General features: G+C 48.5%; 1 protein-coding gene across 10 annotated transcripts in view; it reads right to left on the bottom strand.

The window, feature by feature from the left end:
* The window catches only part of TP63 (tumor protein p63), a 202791-nt gene that overhangs the window by 99151 nt on the left and 86614 nt on the right, over window positions 1–17026 (bottom strand). For 7 of the 10 annotated variants that reach the window (XM_045031032.1, XM_045031034.1, XM_045031035.1 and 4 more), the window contains 2 exons: window positions 6268–6396; window positions 4452–4584 (listed from right to left, as the gene is read on the bottom strand). In XM_045031032.1, coding sequence (XP_044886967.1) covers window positions 4452–4584; window positions 6268–6396 — 262 coding nt within the window. Of the gene's footprint in view, window positions 1–4451; window positions 4585–6267; window positions 6397–8102; window positions 8233–8268; window positions 8295–14841; window positions 14967–17026 lie in introns of those variants that run through there. The other 3 variants (XM_045031038.1, XM_045031041.1, XM_045031040.1) reach the window with 3 other exon arrangements.

Here is a 17026-nt window from a genome sequence, read left to right as displayed (position 1 = left end):
GATACCACCAGCACGCCTGCTACACAAGGTATTATGTAACGACACCAGGGCAGTTCTCTTGGGCTTTGTTCGGATGAAACCCAAGCTACAGCCTCTCCCCTCAGGGGAGACTTTCGACCCAGGAGATGGAAGGAGCTTGTGGCTACAGCGTTCTGCTCTACATGAAACACACGCGGGCAACCCACCAGCCAAAGCACCTCCCTGCTTACCCGTCCGCAGAGCCGTCCGTGCCTAACGCCTGGCAGCATGTGAATCCCCTGTCCCCCCATCCCCGCCCGCTCCTACCCTCTTGGGAAGTCGAGCTTTGGCTCCACTGTGTTACAGGTCTCAGAAACGCAGTGGAAAGGAGGACATTCCCTTTGGGGCTTGTAGGGGACCCAGTCACAAGATAGACGGGGGAAAGGGGAAGGGATGCTGCCTGGGTTATTTCGCACCCAACCCCATAAATCATGTTCTGCTCCCCTCTCTGCCGCCTCCAGCTCCCTTTCATCCGAGCAGAGCCCTGGCCACCAGCCTCTCTGAAAACAGCATGCCAAGGACAGGGCATTTCTACTGTAAAACAGAGCAGGCGAATGGGAGGTCTGGGTTCCATGGGTGAAAACGTAGCTTCCTTTTCAGCCAGCTGCCACTGGGAACAGAGGACTTTTTTCCCCCCTAGCTCTCTCCATTTTCTATTTCCTTTTTAGATTACAAATGCAACCGACTGACATAAACCAACAGAGGGCTTGCTCCCTGCTTTTCCATTTGCAGACGGGACACAAACACGTCCCCGCTGTGGGAAAGTCCAGGTCAGAATTTTTGCCCCCTCTGTAATTCTGTTCTCTACAGATCTGCTCCGGTTCAGCCACATGGTGCTGGGTTGGATGCAGGAATCACTGGGAAGGAGACTTCGCGTTCAAGTTCAGAAAGGTACGAAGCGCGACATCTCCGCAGGACCAGCGCAGCCAGGACCCTTCTCATCTAAATCCCTCCTTAAAACTCCGCGTTTCCGGGATGCCCTGGCTATCGGAGGTACTTATTACGGTCCCATTGCCATAGTACCCGAGTGCCTCGCAATCTTGAATGGATTTATCCTCAGAACACCCTGTGTGCCAGGAAAGTGCGGCAATCTCCATGTTACACGGCGGAGCTGAGGCCCTGAGAGAGTAGGCAACCTGCCCAGGGTCCCAGAGGAAGTCTACGGCACAGCAGGGAAATGAACCCAGGACTCCAGCCAGCATCCTAATCACTGAACCATCCTTCCTCTCTGGTGAAACTGTAAGAGTCGCTTATTTGTTGAGTAACTGCCCCGCAAAGGTGGCACATGCCTATCCCGAGTCACCACGATTCCCCTCACTCCGCCCTCTCTAGTGCCCGAACACCTCATGCCATGTGCATACTTTACTTGGGCAACTCTCTTAGGCAGGGCCTTGTCCCTTTCTCCAAAGCCCCCATCTGCTGGGACACAATGACAGGACAGAAAGCCTGGGAGCGGACAGTCAGCCTGCAGGTCTGTTTAGCAAACATGTCAAGACCAGAGGTGGCATTCGCCTTAAAACAATATCAAACAGTAATAGTCCCATGCACTAGAGACAGACTACTTTAAAAGCAGCAGAGCTCTGGGCAGCTATTGTACTGTATTTCCCTACCACCACCCTCCTCTTTTTGAGCTCCGGGGTTCCTATCCTCTGTTTAAAAAACCCACATTTAATCAATTGGACGGAAAGCCTTAGAGTAAAGGAATGAGATTTTTAATTATTGCAACACCCAAGTGCCCTGGTGTTATGATGGTGCTTCTAATTTAGAATTCTAGTTGGAGTCAAAACTAATAAGCTACAGGTACCTGGAAAAAAGAGAGAGAGAGAGAGAGAGAAACAGGTCTCCTCTGAAGCTCATGGAAAGTCAACGAAAGATGTTGGCTTTGGATAAGCCCTTATCTATTTACTTTGCCCTAGTTTAAATCTTCGATGCAGCCAGAAAGCTGGCCTTTATCTTCCCATAAGACAATATATTAAAGATCGCTCTGTTTTAAGCTTAGTCTCATATGGCACCTCCGCCACCACTACATTCCTTTGTGTTTATCTGCCCTCTTCAACCCTTTCGCTCCGATCAGATGCACACAGCACATCGTGTCTTCAAGTGACATGGCCGAGGTTACGACAGAGACAGGTGCTAAGAGAACTACTGCCCTGCAGCTATCTGCAGGAAGAGAGGAGATACAGGGTTAGAAGGTATTTCAGATTAAACACAACAATGGCAAACACCTGCCCCAAGGCTACACATTCTCTGCCAGCGCAAGCTGCAGCCTCCGCGCGCCCCAGAAACAGCAAAGCAAACACCAAGTTCTCTGCAATGCGGCGTTGTCGCCCGTCAAGTGATGTTTGCTAATTTACAGGGGGGGAGAGGGAGAAAGAACGTTCCCTATTTTAAAACCAGGCTGTTTGCACAGGTCTGAGATGCATTTTTTCCTTTGTAAAGCCTTTTGTATAGCACTTGATTGAACGAAGGAGTTGTTCTCCTTTACTGGAAGGCTTGGTACATTAATAAATTAACACAGGGCACGCAGCACTTAAAGGGCTTGAACCAACAGCCACGCACCAAGTTACACGGAATTACATTAAGCAGCTTGTCACCAAAGCTCTATGCCGTGATGTATCCCCGTGACATTCATTAACACTAATGACAAATCACACAACCCTGCCCCTGCGTGCAGCTTGGAAAATATGTGCCCTTAAGGGTGGAGATCAAAGCCACCAAAACCAAGAAAACCAGATCCTAGCAAAGGCTGCACGGCCACCCTTTTACTGCTGCACTGCGAACAGCGATTGCAACGCTCTTCAGCCAGCAGGAGACAGGATTTTCCAAAGGCTGGAGAGAGCCATCACACAGGAGAGGGAGGCTTGGAACAAGGACTCAAGGCAGTGTCACATTAATGCAGCGCAGCACCAAGCGTTTATAGAAAGCAGAGTTGTGCAGGCTTTTGTAACAAAGCCACAAGGAACTCAACCAGTCGGATGTGGGAGGGAAGCTGGCAAAGATACAGCCGATCCTTTTAAGCAATTCCACCAGCTTAGTTCTAACGAATTTTCCCATTTTATAGATGGGGAATCCCCATAGAACAGGGAGAGTCTTTCAGACTGGAGGAACTTTCTAAGGGCACCATTTTACCAGAGCTGTGCAACCCTTCGGGGCTCCTGCAACCTTTCAAGGGAACAGCCAAACTTTGCCCCCTCGTGGGTGGTGGAGGCAGGATCTCCATTCCAGATGGGCTTTGTGACACATACCCTCTCTGACGGGATAATCCCTCTACCTTCCAGCATCGGGACCTGGAGTAGACAAGGCCTGGAAACCCCTGTGGTCATTGACTCACGCCTCTCAATTACAAGCACAACAGTCATTGCCAGGATGCGAATCGGCCACTACGGTGGACTGCTGCAGCACTAGAAACCTGTAAGATTAGCCTAAAAGAACACTAATGATCTGGTAACTTAACTGTTATGGATCCTGTGGGTGGAATACAGGGGGTGGGGAACCTGGTTCTGCTGATACCAGCAATAATCATAAGTCCAGGGGGGGAAAGACCCGAGGGGTAACGTCACAAAAAGGGAACTGCTCATAGGGAAAGTTTTGACACAGAGCGTACTAGTGAAGGAGAAGAGACGGCACTACTGCAGAAGCAGGAGCTGGGCACGTCCAGCAAACTCTACGACCCTCCTCTCCAGCCCGTAAAGCGACACATGGAACCATCAGCCCCCAGAACACTTGCCAAGAGAAAGCACCAAAGGCAAATCAACCAACCACCACCAACACCTCCTCTGCACGTCACCACCAAACGTGCTGGTGAAACACAGTGGTGGCCAAATCTCATTAGACTCGCCGTTTACTCTTGCCTGAACAGATGGGGAAAGGGGAGGAGCAGTAACCAGGCTAGGGACCCAAGTTTTCAGGCTGCATCTACACTAGCCTGCTTGTCCTGTTAAAGAATTCCTGCTGTCTGTCTCTCCTTTCACCTGGCTCCCTTGGTGAAGGCACCAGTGGGAGCACTAGTGTAGTCAGGACACCGGCAGCCACCAGTGTTTAAACCCTCAGCCCACACAAGTGTGCTGTAAGCAGGGGAGAAAGCCTTTGACTGGAGGGCCAGAAGGAGGGGCTGCAGAGAGCTCCCTCTCCGATCCCTCCAAAACCTGCTTTGCTTGGTCCTTCCTTCCGTTTGCACCCCCAGACTCTGCCCCCCTCACTCAGCAATGCTCCAAAGCAGAGGCACCACAGAACGCAAATGCAAACATCTCCACCCGCAGGGCCACCAGGCAAGGTGCAGAGAGCTGGCTCCTGAGATCAGTGCGGGGGAGCGAGGCCTTTCACAGGCCTGTGGCTAACTCTTGGAGGTGCTCGCCCTGTCAGACCACCGTTCAGAACCAGCGCTATTGCCACAGCATAGACAGGGCCCAGTGTAAACGCTTTCACACACTCACCCACATGGGGTCGCTCCCATCCGCATCCTGCATCCGGACACAATCCATACTAATCTCTATTTTGTTTGTAGGGCCATTGTCTGAGGTATCTTCCATGAAGTTCAAGTTGATCGGCTGAACTGAACATATCGGCCTAAGAGGAAGAAAAGAGCATCATTAAAAACAGTGGCCGAAATCCTGACTCCACTGAAATTGAAAGCAAAACTCCCATTTGACTTCAGTGGGGCCAGAATTTCACCCAACAGCCAAGCATCTGCCAGCCGGTAGCACCAAGAACCCCTATGCCGAGTATGGGGGAAATAAGAGAGCTCATGGTGGTAAATGCCTGAAAGCCGGCAGGAGAGGATCTAAACCTTCCTCTCACTGTGCTACAGCTAACAGTGGGTGTCAAGAAGGGGACACGAGTCCTCCCTCGTTCCCCAGAAGCTCCATCCCAATGAAACCCAAGCCCAACCCAAACCTCCCTGGAAGGGTTCACTAAAACCTCTTCACTTTTCCTCCCCTCCCCATGTCTCGGAGCCGGGTAGGACCAAAGGATCAATACTGGGGGGAAGGGGCATTCTCACCATTCCCAACCTGGCTGAGACCAGGAACTCCTTGAAATCTCACTCCTTGTTCTCCCAGACTTTCCCTCCCCTCAATGCAGCGCCTAGGCGTTAGGAGATGCATTGCAGGGAGGAGTCAGAGGGGAGGAGAGGTGGATGTTACCCATGGTCTTACTTCGAGAAATCTAATAGGCAGGGCAGATGAGCAGGGCCGGCATTATGGGTGGGCAACCACTAGGGTTGCCAACCCTCCCAGATTGGCCAGAAGTCTACTGGAATCGGCATCAATCTCCCGGTGATGACTGAAAGCAACCCAGGAGATTTTAATAGGTACAGTGCAATTAATGACATTAGGTCATGTTGGGGGAAAAAAAAATCTCCCGGAATAGCTTCAATCAGAGTTGGCAACCCTAGCAACCGCCCAGGGCGCCGTGGTCAAGAGGCCAGGAGCGGGGCAGGCCTAGGGAGCGGGCAATAGGGAGGGGGTAGGCAGCAGGGGCCAAGGGGATGGGGGAAATGAGGGGGGGAACCCGGGGAGGCAGCGGGGCCTGGATGGAAGCCAGGGCACCATTTTCCCTAAGGCCAGCCCTGCAGGGCAGTTACTCTACGCCCCAACTTCCAGGGGCAGCCACATCACCACGCCGCTCAGCTTTCTGGGGGGCCTCTGCCACTTGGGGGGGGACGGGACACTGTAAACATTTCCCACCCTGGATCAGCAAAAACAGCTGAGGCCGCTCCTGCTAGTATTACTGCAAGAACTGAGTAAGCTCTGCCCAGCAACTGCCCCAAACTTCCCACATCAACCTGCCTCAACCCTGACCTGACGAGACATGCCCACCCTTCTGAGGGTGCACAGTACCCCACTTCTGTTCTCTCCAGGTTCTTATACCGCACTCAGCACCGCAGTGTCCGAGCATCTCCCAGTCGTGCATTAGGCCACATGACTAACATCTGTCCCATGTTTGTTCTCTTGGCCTCCCCCAGGGGCAAAAGCGTGTCCCCATGTCCAGCCAGTCCATAGCCTCTCTACTGAGCTCGTCAAGTGTGCCACGTGTGAAACGGACATCTGTCCACCATGAACCAAATTGAGATGCACTTCAGTGCCCCCAGCGGCCACCCAGTAACCATGAGTGACCGCGGAGTTGGCTAGATCCCTAGTGGTCACCTAGACCTAGGTCACTCTGGAATCTACAATACCAATTCTCTGAGCCACCCTGACAGCCTGTCCCCCAAATGCCTGTCTGCAGCAGTCTCTGTCTGCTGGTACTTACTGTTCCAGGAAGTCCCAGATTTGCTGGAAAACCTCTGGACTCAGGAATTCTCTTGTCTGCGAGCTCTGGGACATGGTGGATCGGTAGTAACTCTCCGTCCAGGAGAAATGGCCTGGAGTTTCCACAAACCTTACAATAAATAAATAGATGGCGTTGAGTCCTCAATTAAACTACTCAGAAACCCATAAATTGTGTGAAAAAGGGAGACATGCTAAATGTCTGAAACATTCATAGCTGTACAATCTGCTTCTCCTGATACTGGGGACATGTTTAGAAGGGAGAGATTTAGATCACCTCTCATGTTATCATAGACATCCCCCACCCACCCACCCCACTGTAATTCTGTATTAGATGGAATCCTACAACCAAACTTTATGTCATCGCACATAAATCACCACAGTATTTTGCACTTAAGTGGGGTGGAGTACAGGGCTGGGAACCAGGAGATCTGGGTTCTGTTCCCATCTCCGTCACTGACCTGCAGTGTGACCTTGGACAAGTTAGCTTGCCTCTGTTTCCACTCCTATATCTGTCTGTCTTGTCTATTTACAGCGTAAGCTCTTTGGCACAGGGACTGCCTCTAACAGGTGTCTGCAGAAGACCTAGTGTAATGGGGCCCCGTAAGCAGTACTGTTATGTAAATAATAAATGATTATACTGTAGCTTTGATCTTGGGCCAAAAGCGGTGATTTTGAGAAAACTTTCGTCCATTTTTTGGTTTAAAAGCATATGTACTTTTCCTGCTTTAGAACTATTTGCAATTTGTAGCACTGTGATTGCACATGCTCAAATTAGATATAAAGTGGTGTTTTAATCTCATTTTTCTTGTTAAAAAAAAGAATCCCAAGTAAATTCAGTGTTTAAAGATTACATTAATGAATAGCACCCAAAAGCAAAAAATACAACCCTTTCATATGCAAAAGTACACACACTCTCTCTCTGTCTCTGAGTCAAACTCATCACACACTTAAAGCAGCCCCAACTCCACTGAGGACGGCAAAGCTTTCCCACAAGCATAGCTTGAATTGCTAGCAATGGGCTTTCCGTTTAGAGCCTATGCACAACTGGTAAGAGAGCTCTGGTAAAAGCCATCACGCCCACTAAGAACCATTACTGTGCCTGGGTTACAGCGAGAACCCCTCAGGAGAGCACTTGGGAACAGACGGCTTTATAAAATGGGCTGCAATTTCTTTTGCTTTATATTTTCGATACGACCTGGCCTCCCATGGGCCGAGAGAGGACTGGATGAAGCACACAAGCTTTTGAAAAAGCTGTCCCTTTATTTAGATTTGTACAAATGCTTAAGAGAGAAAAAAAAAAAGCATGACAACCACTCTCCAGTATTGAACCAGGGATCTCCAGAGCTCAGAGCACACGTCTCTGCAGCTGGACCTGAAGGACACGGCTCTGAAGCTGAGCACTAGAGCAGACTCACATGCTCTGTGAGTCAGGTGGGGGAGGAGGAAGACAAGAGCACTTGTGCAAACCTTGGTATAATTTAGCACATCGCACTTTATGACAGTAGGATCCAGAGGCCTCAGGCCGGTGAGGGCCCCACTAAGCAGAAACAGGAGTGACAGTTCTCCACTTGCCTGCTTCGCCTGCCCACTCCCCAGCTACCACTCCAGCGCCTCCTGCCTCTCCTCTCCCGCTCCCCAAGCCCTGCACCAACACCCCATGCTCCTGAGGATGCCAAAGAAAACAGGGATGAAAAGCATTAAACCCTGAGCTCTCCTTGCCACAATTCCTGACCGCTTCGTCCCATGGATCAAGGTGCTCAGCAATGCCCAGAGCCCCTGCTCAGGACCTACGGGGAAGCAGAAGAGATCACTCACTTTGCTACATGCAACAGATCCTTCGTAGCCTTGGCCTATGGATTCCACAAGCTCCACCGGCCCTTAGACACTGCTCGCAATTGGGGCACCTATCCCTGACCTCTTATCAATGGCAATACACATTATCAACCCACCAATCTCTGCCAAGCTCCCTGCATGCACAAACCTGTTTGCCACTGACCCACCAGGAGCCCGGGGCCAGCAGCTAACAATCACTGACTTCCAATAACTCACCCCTTAGGAAGTGACTACGACCAATCACATCACCTCAGAGTTAGTCACCAAGCCACGCCCCACAGGTCTTCCTCCAACCAAGGACTCCTCAGCACCAGAGTCCTCCTGCAAGTTACAACTCGCCCCACATGGTTCCTAGCTCCCTCAGCCCTAGGCCACATGGCTAGGAACTAACCAACACAGCTTCAGGCACACAGGCACAGGAGCAGACCATCCTGATCAGCAGCAATGCAATCCACTGTGTAGACCTTGTTTTTGTTTCTGCCCCAAATCAGGCACTCTCAGCAGCCCTTCTGTGACAAACCCTCAGTTATGCTGCTTTGGGGAGTTAAACAAACAAACAAACAAACAAACAAACAAACAAACAAACCCACAGCCAGTGTAAATTGTTTGTTTGTTTGGGGGGAAGAAATGCCTGGGAATTTCCATCTAGTATCAGGCAATTGGGTCCTTCAGAGTCTGTATCCCACCTCCACCAGTGGCCAGCACCTAGGAAGGCATAGAGATATATATACAGATACAGTGATATACGCCCAGGCAGAGGGTATAATCAGATGTGCTTGGCTGTGAGAATGCAAGTCTGTCCAGCCTCAGCACTAGAGGATGGCCAGGGAGGGCTATGACTTCCCATGAGCCACATCCATACGACACCACACGTTTCAGTCCTCTCGACCCACACAGGGTGAGCCTGGGTGTATTTATTTGCAAAGGGGCCCTGTCGGATTACGGGTCCACACTTTTCAAAAGGTGCAAATAAAAAGAGCTTTTACATTTCCCTAGACCAACAGAAATGTACCATTATTTCTTTCTTTTAAATTCCAATATAAAGCTTTTTAAACAAACAAGCTCTGTATTCCCCTTCTGTACGCTAGTGCCTCTGCCTCAGTTTCCCTATTTGTGCAATAACAACCCCCCCCATCCTCACAGGGAGGCTGTATGGGTTCACTAGCTAACATCTGCACGGATTTAAAGAGGGAAAATGTTACAAGAACAGTCAATATTGCTCTTCGCTCAGCTGGGACAATGGCAATTGGCCGGTCACTTCCTATTTATTTGCTGAGGCCTTTCCAAAGCATCCTGCTTCCAGCGCACTAAAATACCGAGGTTACTGTGCTGCAAGGAAATGGTTACATTTAAAATAAAAGTCATAACACATATTAGGGCTGGGGTTCTCAAACTGGGGGTCGGGACCCCTCAGGGGGCCGCGAGGTTATTATATGGGGGGTCGCGAGCTGTCAGCCTCCACCCCAAACCCCGCTTTGCCTCCAGCATTTATAATGGTGTTAAATATATTAAAAGGTGTTTTTAATGTATAGGGGGGGTCGCACTCCGAGGCTTGCTGTGTGAAAGGGGTCACCGGTACAAAAGTCTGAGAACCCCTGTATTAGAGTGTTTCCTTTCCCCCACCTCAGCAAAACCTAAATCTGGTGCCTAACCTCTCGGCACCACCCCTTTTAGCCTGCTAGGCATCAGAGCAGCCTCCGTCTACTGAATAGTTTACAGGAATGCATGGATTTGTTTTCCTGCAAAAAAAAGCCAGGGCATTAACTCCATCCATCTGATCTCACTCTACGCATTTAGGCCCCCAGCCTGCATGTTTAAGTCACGCAGGTCTCTGTGACTTCAGTGAGATTGTGTGTACAGAGTTAACCACACATGTAAGTGTTTTCAGGACTGGGAGCTGGGTTGCTACTTCCAGTCACTAGATTGTGTTACTTTCACACAGCACGCGGCATCCCAAAGTGCATTACATAGTTAGCGTGTGACACTGCAAACGCTACCACGTACAGGGCTTACTGCTGGGCATTACTACCAGCCTATTGACTTTAATGGGACTGAAGCCTGGTAGCAAGTGTTTGTACAATTGGACCATATACTGACACACAAACTATAAACTGGGTTCACTTCACTGACCACTGCAGTGCAGACACCTCTAGGATGAAACACAGCCACTGTTTAAATGGAACATTATATGACGGTAAACAGAGAATTACCAGATCCAGTTACAACAGACCGGGGAATGTAGACAGTCACCAAGTTGTAATTTGGCTTGAACACTGGAGCTGACAACTCTACTCTTATAAAAAGCTCCAGGGGATCTTCAGTGATCAAAAGGACCACGTCTCATCTAAGAGGCACTCTCTCTCCATCAGTACAATTTTCCCTTGCACTGTGCCGGAGCATTGCTTACACACGGACTCAGAGTTCAGCCTACTGAGTCAGCAGGATCACTTCCAGCATCAGCTACTGTTAGGTGTGTGCCTCCTCCTCCTAAACACCCACCCACCTGATCCTATTTACCTTGCAAGACCAGATGGAATCACAGCATGAGGTTCTGTATCACAGTTGCAAGGGCTTTTCACACATGCATAGCCATCCTCACATACAGAGCCTCATGTGCATTGAATGCTTTTCTCTCGCTGATAATTTTACAAGGATTGTGTGACAGAATTGTGTCATATCCCTTAGGTGGGAAAACAACATAATTTGCCATGAAACTGACTGACAGGTCACTTTTAAAACCTGGTTTCAGAGCAGCAGCCCTCTTAGTCTGTATCCGCAAAAAAAACAGGAGTCCTGGTGGCACCTTAGAGACTAACACATTTATTTGAGCATCAGCTTTCGTGGGCTACAGCCCACTGCATCCTATGAAGTGAGCTGTAGCCCATAAAAGCTTATGCTCAAATAAATGTGTTAGTCTCCAAGGTGCCATCAGGACTCCTGTGGTTTTTTTTTTAAACCTGAGCAGTTTGCACTTACACAGCACCTGTGCTCTAACTAGCTTAAATGGGCTGTGCAAATATTAACCCTCCCCACAGACAGGAATAAAAAACCCCAAAGAGATGGTAAGGTGAGGCACAGCAGATTAGCCCTTCTGAAAACCAGATACTTAAACAATTGCAGTTCCTGTTCACTTCTGCCAGAGCTGTGGATTCCCAACGTGTGACAATCAAACCTTAAGTGGCTGGTTTAGCACCAGGGCAAGTCATTAGCAGATTCAGGGAGACAAGAGAACCTAGAAGCATCAACTCATTCCCCCACAACAATTCTGCCTCTCCTACCCTAGGAGAAAGAGGGCACAATGTTCTCTTAATCAGAAACAACACTTCTGACCTCAGGGAAATGGTGACAGAGGAGAAAACTGCTGTGGTGACTGTGGCAGGGCTGATAATCCTACCATGGGAGCATTACTCGGTGCATATGTTTTTGTTTACAAATCACTAGCGAAATGGAGCACAAAAGCCTATTTTACGTACACTTCTGAAAGGAGAGAACCCGTCTATGCCCACAGCACCTAGAGAAAGAAGGCCTGTGTTCGAGACCAGCCACACCCAGCCTTAGGGCCAGGGGCTTCGTATTCATATAAGGAGAGGGTCTGGGGCAGAGAGAAAGCTCCATACTTGAGTCCATCTGCCTCTTGAGCAGTGGTTCTCAAACCTTTGTACCGGTGACCCCTTTCACACAGCAAGCCTCTAGTGCGACCCCTCCTTATAATTATATTTTATAACATTTTTATATCTTTAACACCATTATAAATGCTGGAGGCAAAGCAGGGTTTGGGGTAGATGTGACTAAGAAATCATAGGGAACTCCAAAGCTGTGAGCCTTAATGATCCGTTTTTCAGAGGCATTCACACTGACTCCAGCATCTCTGGAAAATCAGGCCTTTTTGCAGGGGGGAGGAATTTTCTCCCTTTAACACTAATAGTGTATGAACTCTTGACACAAAATTGCCTTGGCTTATAAGCCTTAACTCCATGGCATAGAAGTCTGGAGGAGTCTCATGGCGGGGGGGCTTATAATTCATGCCAAGGATGGACAAACTAGAGCAGATCCCACCCTAAAGCAAACTGTTTTTGAAGACTGGAAAGTTTGGGTTACGGGCTCTTGCTTCCTTCTTCTCTCCCAAGACAAACATTGTTTTCCTTCCAGGGCCCGTGGTATTGCTGGGATCCACTTGGAGGGGCTTGCATAACATGAGAAAGGCTGCAGCATCTCAGGGAAAACAAAAGGGCCAGAAAGCAGGTTCCTAAAAAGCCCGCCCCCATTTACAAACAGGAGCCAAGCTCCAAATAAATGTCTACTGACCCGGCCCCCAGCGCCAGAGCAGCTTGCAAACCTTAGATCACGTTGTCCTCCCAGCCCTCCTGTGAGGTAGGGTAGCAGTTCCCCCATTTTGCCGGCAGGGCACTGAGGTACAGAGACAGACATTTCCAGAAGTGACCAGTGATTCTGGATGCCTGACTAGAAACACCTTAAAGGGCCCTGATTCTCAAGCAGTGGGTGCCCTGTCTTTTCTGAAAAATCAGGCCCTTTTAAGGTGTCGCAGGGTAGGGACCCACTTCTGCCCATCTTGGCCATAGAGATCGCATAGGGAGCCCACAGGACAAGGATTTGAACCCTAATCCCCTGTGGCTCACTCTAGTGATTTAACCAGACAGGCTGCCCTTCCTGAATAACTAACCCTTTACCCCTCACCTAGTCCTTAACACTAGGTGCCTGGCTAGGGGGCATAGCTGGTTAAAGCATTAGCCTTCGACAGCCTGAGGGCTGGGGTCAAACAGAGAAGCCGGTCAACAGTGAGAGGAGTCGGTGGTCTCAGGCTCGACCTCCGTGATTCTAACCAAACACTGGCCTCTCCCTGCAAGAGCCGAGGAATCCATTCAAGTACGTGAAGAGGCACAAGATACAACCACAGTAGAATTCAAAAGCAGTCTACATAATTGACCAAATCTTGGTATAGTCATATTTTTAGTTCTTGAAAGGGGTGGGGGCCCTTGTTCTTTCTGAGTGTGCTGCTAAAACTCTAGGAACTTGGCAGCGTTCAGAGCGCTGGAATTCCCCCTGCTCTACATTTTAACACTGCAGTGATTTGTAGACATCGCTATTTAATGAAGCACACAGCTGTGCAAGAAGAGAAGGAGGCGGAGTTGGCAGCCTGGGACAAGCGAGAGCGTCTGGCAAGCGGTGTCATCTGGAATTCCCCTAACTCTGTGGGACAGGCTCACCCCCCCCCCCCCATCAATATACACGCTGGAAGAGCTTGTTAAAGGCCACCAATAACCAAACACAGGCATATTGCATCAGGGATGGGTCCCTGTGTGAGCAGCCCAACGCCTGGGGAGGCTCAGATCTGAATGTTGCCATCGTCCCCCATCTCCAAGAAGGCCAATACAAAACCCTTGGATCCAAACACTTGCATATTCTGTGAAAGGCTGGAAACTTTAGGGGTCAGATGCTTCCTGAATCTCCGCCCCCCCCCCCAAACACTTCATCACTTTCTAAACTTCCTGACAGGCCTCGGAACTGAGGCCTAGTGAACCAATGTGAGTAAAACAAGGAACCACCCCAAACTTGGATCACACATTTTTTTCCCCTTGTTTTCCTGCCTACCGCTGAATGTCAGGAGCTTGACTCATGGAACCCCAAGAGAGACTGGTGTCTGGGGATCCCTGGCCCAGCAGCAGTGGGCATTATTGGATGGCACACAATTATTTATTCTTACTTAGGTTTCCAGCCCAGATTTCAGATCCAAGTAGTTTCAATCAGCCGCCAAACTTCAGGGATCTGCTCCAAATACCTTGGGACTCCCCCACCACATTCTGGGCCCATGACCTTTATTTTGTAAATGCCTGCAGGTGGAAACGGAGGTAGCCATGGTGTAGGGGGGATGTGACTATGGAGAAGGGCAAGCAACCCTCAACAAAATTGGGGTTTTCGTAGCAAAAAAAGATGCCCACCCAGAGCACAAGTCACAGCTATCCCTGTATTTCTTGGGTCGCTAGGGCCTGATTCGTTTTTTCCAGATCCTCAGCTACCAGCATCCCAGAAAACACACAGACAACAGCAAAGAATTTGTGGGGAGGGATTCAAACCAGATGAGACCTGGGGAATCAGGACAAGGACAGGAACTATGGGCTGGGGAACTGATTGTGCCATAGGGAAGAGCATGGAAGGGCCGCAGGACAGGGCTAGGAGTTTTATCAGCCGGTAGGAACTCCAACCAAGCGCTGCCCACACAGAACAAGAGCAGGAGCTGCGAGCGGCAACAGCAGGGGAGAGCCGGAGAGAGGAACTGGGCTCAAGACGCACAAGGAAAATATCTGTGTAACACAGGAAGGCATCTCTACAGAATCAATCATGCACAGCCTAGGAAGGAGCTAGAGACCCTTAAAGGGACACTGACTACTTTTCAATTCTGGTTTCTGGCAGAACCCTCTGTAATAGCATGTCCTGATTTTCTTTTTTAATTCCTTTTTCAGAGGAGGAGGAAAGGGGTGTTTTGTTCTCCTGTTGGTCAGGGTTCTTTCTGCAAAGAAGAAACTGACTGTACAAAAGAAACAGTGAAACTAGCTACAGCCAAAACCACTGCGGAATGAACATATCCACAAACTGAAAAATTGTTATTCACCAGCATTTTTCAGTTACAGTCATCTGGGGTGTTATTGTACCCATAGGAGGCGTGACATTTTCCAGTTCATGTCACCCTCTGAGTGCATATTACCTTGTTACTGACTGCAACCACGTGACAGTAACCTGATCGGAGTGGGCAGCGAGGGTCCCCTCAGAGAGGGATCCACCACAGCTGAGAGCAAGGAATCATCCTCTGCCTCCCAAGGACAGCCACGTCTGCAGGTGGAATGGAAAAGCCATAATAAAGGCACCAGCAAACCATGGAGGACTGGGACTTCTGCCCTCCATGCTTCATCATAATCACCCTGACAACTGTCACTCGTGACCTCCTCTCATTAGGTATTATGGGCATTTCTTTAGTTGGCAGAGGTAGTGCTGCCAAGTGGAAAGAGCAGTGGCCTATGGATCAGGCAACTAGGGTTCTAACAGCATCTCTGCCCCTGGCCTACTGGATGATGTTGGGCAAGTCATGTCACTCTGTGCCTCAGTTTCCCCATTTGTAAAACAATGATAATGATCTTTGTAAAGAGCTTGGATGAAAAGTGCTATATCAGAGCTTGGTCTCAGTACCACCACTCTAGCAGTTAAATGTTACAGAGAGGGTTTCCAGTTTTCGACTTTAAGAGAAAAACCTACCCACCCGTCTTTTATTTATTAAATAATAAAAAAATTTTTTTTTGCAATTTTGAAATTTAAATACTCCCTCCACACACACACACTTTTCTGTTAGATCCTGTCCCCAGGTGTGTTGTTGAGATGTTTAATAATGCTGTCCTGCTACAGATGGGGAGAACTTTATTTAACACAGGAAAAGCTCTCATCTGCACAACATTCTTGGGGGAAAAAATCTTCAAGTTAATGGAAAATTCAAATTCAATGCTCTGAAAATAAAATCCGTTGGGTTTTTTTTAAACCTTCCTCCTCCCAACAAAAGAAAAAGGCAAAATATTTGGTTTGAAAATCTCCTTTACATTGCAGAACAAAAGCACAAAGGGTAAAATTTTCATGAACACCTAGGTAGGTGCTGAGGAGTCTATGTCCCATTTTCAGAAGTCACCTGGGCACTTGACTTTCAGTGGAACTTAGTCTCCAAAGCACATAGGTGACTCTGAAAATTGGACTTGGACTCCCAAGTTACATAAGTGATTTAAAAAATTCCCACCCTAAATTTTATCCAAATTCCAGAAAAAAACTCCACCAAAACTGGAAACTTGCATTCTATCTGAATCTGTTTATGCCCTAAATTTGCTCATTGAAATATTTGTCCAATGATACCTGGAACTTGGTCATCAGCCTTTTCATCTTTTAAAGCAGTCCCAGCCACCCAAAATTTTCCTGATCAAATAGGAGGGGAGTGTCCAACAACATCACAAAACACTGAACTAGAGCTTCAGATTTCTTTTCTTTATAATTATTTATTCATAGGTTTCTAGACCATTCATCACCTTAATACCTGAGCATCTGTGGCTTCAGGGTTTTAGCAAAAATTGATTATAAATCTAATATGAACAGAATTCCATGAGGGCCTTGCCTGTGATAGCAGGGGACTGCACTCCCTTCCGGTCTGGGTTCTTGTAAGAGCAGTCTGGATGCTGATCCTGTTTCAAGATACACAGTTTGGGACCCTAGGCTAATATTTTCAACTAGAGTTCCTAAAAGGGCACTGAAATCCATAGTCAAGCATCTAAATAAATGGCCCAAGTTTTAGAGGTGCTAAGAACACACAATTTCCTACATTACTTCCTGCCTGAATATGGCACCCAACTTAGAACATTTTGACTACAGTTTTGAAAGCTTTGCCCACAGAACAAAGGGATAAGAACCCCTTTATCAGACCATCCTGTGTTACTGCCATTCGTTTTCAGGGCCTGCATTACTCACTAAGGATACAAGTTCCCATGAATTATGCAGGGTTCCCCAAACAACAGAAGCTTTATAGCCCAGCAGCCATCTTTTTGTTCAGGATTTGTATTTGTGCCTAGCACAGTGGGGTTTTGAACCAGGGCTCCTAGAAGCTCTGGTCCTACAAATCAAAAAGAACAGAAGGACATTTTGTTTGAGCCACATGTATTTGTCTGTTTCAGTTAGGTTTAGCCTCTGCCTGTTATTTCCCCATTTGAAGCAATTACAGTGACAATGAGCCAATTTCTGAGTTTTACCCAGGTCTCATTCACACAATACTCCCATTAAGCCCCTTCGGGGCCCTGGGTTTGGTCCTATGTACGCAACGTACCCAATGATATTGGAGAGCATTAGTAATATCCACAAGCATGGAA

This window comes from Mauremys mutica, chromosome 9 (assembly GCF_020497125.1).
Source record: "Mauremys mutica isolate MM-2020 ecotype Southern chromosome 9, ASM2049712v1, whole genome shotgun sequence".
In the NCBI taxonomy this organism is placed as follows: domain Eukaryota; kingdom Metazoa; phylum Chordata; order Testudines; family Geoemydidae; genus Mauremys; species Mauremys mutica.
This window is presented reverse-complemented; position numbering and strand designations above follow the sequence as displayed.